Genomic DNA, 6,404 nt, shown 5'->3' on the forward strand with positions numbered 1-6,404 from the left:
GCTAAGATTCTTCAAGACTTAAAAAAAACTCTTTAAGCTTTATCCTAGATGTTTTGAGCTATTCCATTTTACAATCCTTTCTTTGTATGTTAGTTTGTCTGAGATGGAGAGGTCTGCCGAAATGGAGAAGAGGTCGCTTAATAATGTGGTGATAGGTCGCTCAATTGGGTTTGGTCTGTCTGAGATGACTCATTCACTCACCATATGTGGCCGACGAAGTGTCCAATTACTAACTAGCTATAGAAATGAGTCACAAGAAAAATCGCTCCCCAACAATTTGAGAAAGAATCAGATCTTCCCACATTCCAATATTGTTGGCCTAAAAGATAAGAAAATGACCCTTCTTGTAATCCAACTCAGGCCCAATAAATCATATATATATATATATATATATATATATATATATCATTCTCTGAATAGGAAGGATATTGAATTAGGGGCTAGAAAACTAAATGCAAAGCTTCTCACAATCCTATGTAAGCTAGCCCTAGACATGTAGGACGAAATGCTTCCTTACACTTTCTTCTTCTTCTTCTTTATTTAGAGTTCACTTACAAACACGCATAACAACCAAATATTTCCTTACACTTTTTCTTCTTCTTTATTTAGAGTTCACTTACAAACACGCAAAACATTCAAAAGTTTTGATACATTTTATTTTCTAAACGAATGTTCATTATGTTGGAGAGTCGAGAACAACAATGAGACTAATGCTACAGAATTACAAGAGAGGAAGACACCACATTCCAATCTAAAACCTTAAGGTGTTAGACAGATGGATTCTCTCTCTTATAAATCCAACATTCCAACCATTGATAGGCGACGTGGGACTTTAATCACTCACACTTGCACTCAACATTCTCTCCCACAAGTGTGAGTCCTCCACATTCTATAATAGAATCCAACACCGTATCCAGCTCCCGCTCTCCTGCCAAGGCGAACTATAGCTCTGATACCACTGTTGGGGAATACGGGAGAGTCGAAAGCACCAATGAGACTAATGCTCTAGGACTACAAGAGAGGGAGGCACCACATCTCAATCCAAAATTTTAAGGTGTTAGATAAATGAGTCTTCTCTCTTATAAATCTAACATTTCACCCATTCATATGCGACGTGGGACTTTAATCACACACCCTTGCACTCAACACATTGAGCCTCCCGTAAATTATATGAATCTCAATTAAAATTTTAATATATTTTAATTTTAATTAAAAAATTCGGTCCATATTTGAGCTATCGAGCCAAACTGAGTTTGAGTTATCTATCTGAGTTGTTCTCAAACTTTAGATACTTATTCCTTAATCTGTGACATCAATTAATTCCCATTGCTCAATCCACCAATGAATTGTGAAAACGTATTTAGAAAGCTTAGAGCATGTAGAGGGTTACCTGTTGATGTCATGTTGTGGCTATTTCTGAGAAGCAAAAGCCATTGATCACAATCACAGATATTCCAGCATGCATGGGGTCACCAATATTTGATTGTTACTTGTGGCCAGTTCTACATATCAAGAGCCAATTTTAGTCAACTTATCACATTTTAATTTCTACAAAAATTACTAGTGAATTTTTTAAGCTAATTATTAGTTAATAAAAACTTGGAACCAATTAATTAAAAAAAAAAGAGCTTGATAATGCCATTTGCCAAACACAAACTCTAAAGTATTATAAATATATTCTACATGAGAGGTGATTCGGTACAGAGTGTTTCATTTTGTGACATTTGTTTATTTTATAGAAGCAGTTACTAGTGTCCTATGCTGTCATACCATTAGTAGTACTAGTAAATTTTGTGTTGGCTAGCATATATAGTTTTCCCAAAAGTTGGAAAAAATGAAGAGAAGAAAACAACAATCATCATTCTAATAAACAATTGAAGGAACAATTATTGGATGAAACAGTTTTGATGTTTGTTAGTACCATGAAGCTAGATTCCTTGTTTGGATAAATTGCCTCAATATTCTTTTCATTCATACATATTTGGTGCTCAAATTTCATCCTTTACACATTATCAAGCTTGAGGGCTATAAAGGTAAATTCAGTAATTTGAAATTATATATAGTACCTTTGTACCTGTGATAGATATGTGAAGCTTATTATAAACGTGAAATTTTAAGATTGGTTTTGATTTTGGTACGCTCTAAAATCCAACTCACCTAAACTTTTTTATAAAAGAAACAATTTTATTTTGACCTTGAAACTTAGAATGGTTTATATTGAGCCTTTTCAACATTGTCATCAATTTTAGAAGTCCGAAAATAATATATAGATTAGTAATCAATTCATTTTTTTCCCGACCATAACTTTTTTTGTAAAGATCAAATACATAAGTTGTTTGATAAATTAAAAAGCCAAATTTACTTATAATAATGATCAGAGGAAGTACACAACATCTGCAGTGACCGAGGTGTGAAAATAAACTTCGAATAATCCTATTCTAATTGTGTTCACACAATCCTTTGATGTTTTCACCAAAAAAAAAATGGTGGTCCTCAGTTATTTTAATGTTCTTGTCAAAAAAGATTCTATGTAACTTTTCTAGCAAGACTTTGGCTGTTGAATGAATATAATAATCAATATATAGTTTTCTATTCTAAATAACCCAATTTTATAGGACTTGCTTTACAAGTCACATAACTAGTTCTCCTTATATAGTTTTATATTCAAATGAAGCCATTCCTTGGTAACCAAATCCCAAAATGTCTCAATTTTCTGCAATCTACATGTCTGTCTTCCTTATTTGAAGCTAATGAATACATTTTCCAAACTTTTGCAGTATATATTCAAAAGAGTAAGCTTATGTGTATTGATGAAAATTATAAAGAAGCTCACTTTCTACTTCCATGTAAGAATGTTCTATATACTTTGCAAGTTTCTACTTTCTAGTACTAGTTAGTAAACTTATGGATATGTTTTTGGTTAATTCATGTGTAGAAATTAATGGAAATGTTAGCATTAAGAAATGAAGATGATATCAAAGTGAACTTCAACAGAGATATCAATTTCAATACTTTCTATAAGCCTTATCATGTTACTACTACTACCGAAGAAGACGAAGAATGTATAGGCTTGAAGGTGGCATTGTCATGCAAATATCTAATTTCGCAGAATAATTCGGATACAGAAGATGAAGCTGAGGACTTGGTGTTGCTAGATGAACAAAGTCACACAACAGTTTTGTTACCGAAAAAACCAGAAGTTGTAATGTTGTTTTCTTCTTCTGCGCTTGCTGATGCTGACCGTGATTTAGCTGCAACGAAGCTGCAGAAAGTTTATAAGAGTTACAGGATTAGAAGATATCTAGCAGATTTGGCTGTTGTTTGCGAGGAGCTGTGGTGGAAGGATTCAGACTCTTCTGCTTTTCAAAGGTGTTTGATTTCGCATTTTGATTCTGATAAATCTGAAACCGCTATTTCAAAATGGGCAACAGCAAGAACAATAGCAGCTAAGGTATATACCCTTTAATGTTATTATCACGTCACCGCCCAAAATGCTTAGTCCTAGGCGTGTTCGGGTTTGTTAAGAGTATATATAAGACGAGATAAGACCTGAAAATGAGATTATAATTGAAATACATACCTCACTCTATAAGTCTGTTTTGTAAGGTTGGGTCAGGCGCAACACAGATTCTAATAAAATTTGGGCCCATATAAGTCTTTTTTCTCTCAAAATTTTGTTGAATGTCAATCATATGAAATTTATTCTTTGGCTTGTAGATGGGAAGAGGGTTGTCCAAAGATGATAAGGGGCAAAGATTAGCTCGAAAACACTGGCTTGAAGCTGTAAGCTCATACTTTTACATCTTGATTTAATGGTTTCTTGGATTCCAAGAAAACAAACTATCTGAGGTTAAGTTTTATTTTTTTATATTTTGCAGATTGATCCTCGTCATCGATACGGACACAACCTGCATTTCTATTATGATGTTTGGTTTCAATGTCAAAGTTCTGAGCCCTTTTTCTATTGGTAACTATTAAGTTCAAATAGAATTTTTCATCCCTAGTTTGTAATTTCTTAATATATTTTTCTGACATGAAGGTTGGATATTGGAGATGGCAAAAGAGTAGATATTGACAAATGTGCAAGAAAGAAATTGCAGAGGCAATGCATAAAGTACCTTGGACCTGTAAGTTGTTTCACTCACTACACTGCATATAGAGAAAATTGCACTCAGTTTGATAATAACTTCAACTTTGATGGTTGCAATTTGTAGATAGAAAGGGAAGCATATGAGGTAACTGTGGAAGGAGGGAAGCTTGTTTATAAACAAAGCAAGAACTTTGTACACACAACTGAGGGATCTAAGTGGATTTTTGTTCTTAGTTCATCTAGAGTTTTGTATGTTGGACAGAAGGAGAAAGGAAAATTTCAACACTCAAGTTTTGTAGCTGGTGCTGCTACCATTGCATCTGGAAGAATTATTGCTCTCAATGGAGTACTTCATGTATGTATGCTACATTTTTCATACACATTCTCCCTTTTTAGCACGATTTTGAATCGAGTTTGCAAACCATATTGTGGTTGTGATGCTATTGCAATATCCTCAAAACCTTTTTACACTGAGGCCCCATTACGGCCTTGAACCATGATATAAAACCATGATTGTAACGGGTTTTATTTTAGGTTATATGGCCTTATAGCGGTCATTATCGTCCGACAGAGAAGAATCTTATGGAATTCGTTCACTTCTTGGAGGAACATCATGTGGATATGACAAATGTAAAGGTAAATAATCATCATTTTTTTTCTCTATATATATGAAATGGTAATAACTACTAGAAACTCACAGACAAAACCGTGAGTACCAGAGTTCGAACTCTGATGATGACGTCTAACCTAATAATATCGACTTTTGTCAATTGAGCTAAAATTTACGGACGATTTACCATCAAAATTTAAATGTCAACAAACATCATCAACTAGTTGAATCTTAAACATTTTTATGTTGTTGTCTCATGCAGAAACATCCGGTTGATGATGATATTCCACCTCCTTTAAAACCTGTGGACGAGGAACTTCACATTGAGCACATAGAAAATGTTGAAATTAACAAGGCATTGTCAAGCAAATGGACAACTGGAGTTGCTCCTAGGATTGGTTACGTGAGAGAGTATCCATCAAAACATCAACTTCAAGCACTTGAAGAGCTCAATCCAACACCAAAAGCCAACTATGGAATATTTGAAGACAAAACTATTCTTCTGTCACATAGGCTTGAAAACATGGAACCTATCTAGCTCAATGTTGTTCCAGCTATATACTTATATATGCGGCATTCATGTGTATAAAAGTTTGGACTATATGTTATATTAGTACATAATATAGGAAGATAAAGGTCATAAAGGAGCAAATTCAGCATTTGTTTTTTGATTTTGTTTCTTTGGCCATTCTTTTTCATTCCCATCAACTGCACAGTTGCTTGTCCGACAAGTTTTAAGGGAGACGGTCAATAATACATTATTGTGTGGTTAGTCAAAATCACATGAGGATTAAAAAATATTTATTCACCTCTTTACTCCTCCTATTCACTTTCCCCTTATGAAGTTGAACTTCAATCTGTTTTGTGTGCAGTGAAAGTTTGCTTGCACACATAGTTAGGAGTTCAAAGTTAAGAGAATGTGTAAAAATTAAGATATGCTCAAAATTAAGATATGAGCATTTTGAATTTAGTTGTTAGCATACAAATAGCGAGAGATTCTTGCAAACTACAAAACAAGTTATGAGATCTGCCAAGGGCCGCATGACAACGCCAAATGATCTGTATTTTGCCTCAGTGGAGAGGACCTTGATACAATATATTATAAGCAAGAAAAGCATATACAAATAGGGGATGATATCCAAAAATAATGGACAGATTAGAAGATTACAAAATTCTTGAAAAAATTGCATATTAATAAAAAAAGGATCCAAGGTGCATAAGACCAATCAAAGGACCTACTCATTGTCCACTAGCCGACCACCTCAAACAACCTAGAACATGTCCATCTGATCTAGGCCAGGTATGGATAGAAAAAGGTTGCCTGCTCCTTCGCCCTCTGAAAGTACTGATCAGAAGCGGCATTGCTTCATCCTTGAGTGATAATGCCTCTTAATATTTTTTAAGGAGTTGAGGGCCTTTTCGAGCAATCTCTTCAAACACCCCTTCCTCGGCATGCGCCCGTGCTTTTAAGCCACCTTCTTGAATAGGGATTTCAAGTTATCCGCTCCTTCTCCAAGACTGTCACCGCCCTCTAACGCTCTTAAAGGCACCATATGACAAAAGCAAGCCCTCTAACGCTCTTAAAGGCACCATATGACAAAAGCAAGCCGAGAATTCAGCTCACTAGTTGTCTAGAGATGCTTCTCCCGGTGGACTCTCTCCACCAAGATACATCTTAACATTGAACTTTTGAAAGTCTCGTCA

General features: G+C 34.8%; 1 protein-coding gene across 1 annotated transcript; it reads left to right on the forward strand.

Annotated features, from left to right (window-relative positions):
• Positions 1–1,707: 1,707 nt before the first annotated feature.
• Positions 1,708–5,500, forward strand: LOC131653914 (IQ domain-containing protein IQM2-like). The gene is made up of 9 exons (XM_058924255.1): positions 1,708–2,033; positions 2,778–2,846; positions 2,936–3,451; positions 3,718–3,783; positions 3,879–3,967; positions 4,040–4,127; positions 4,215–4,445; positions 4,625–4,726; positions 4,963–5,500. The coding sequence occupies exons 2-9, from the start codon at positions 2,811–2,813 to the stop codon at positions 5,236–5,238; spliced, it is 1,404 nt and encodes a 467-aa protein (XP_058780238.1). The 5' UTR covers positions 1,708–2,033; positions 2,778–2,810; the 3' UTR covers positions 5,239–5,500.
• Positions 5,501–6,404: the final 904 nt, after the last annotated feature.

The sequence above is a fragment of the Vicia villosa genome, linkage group LG2 (genome assembly GCF_029867415.1).
Source record: "Vicia villosa cultivar HV-30 ecotype Madison, WI linkage group LG2, Vvil1.0, whole genome shotgun sequence".
Classification (NCBI taxonomy): Eukaryota; Viridiplantae; Streptophyta; class Magnoliopsida; order Fabales; family Fabaceae; genus Vicia; species Vicia villosa.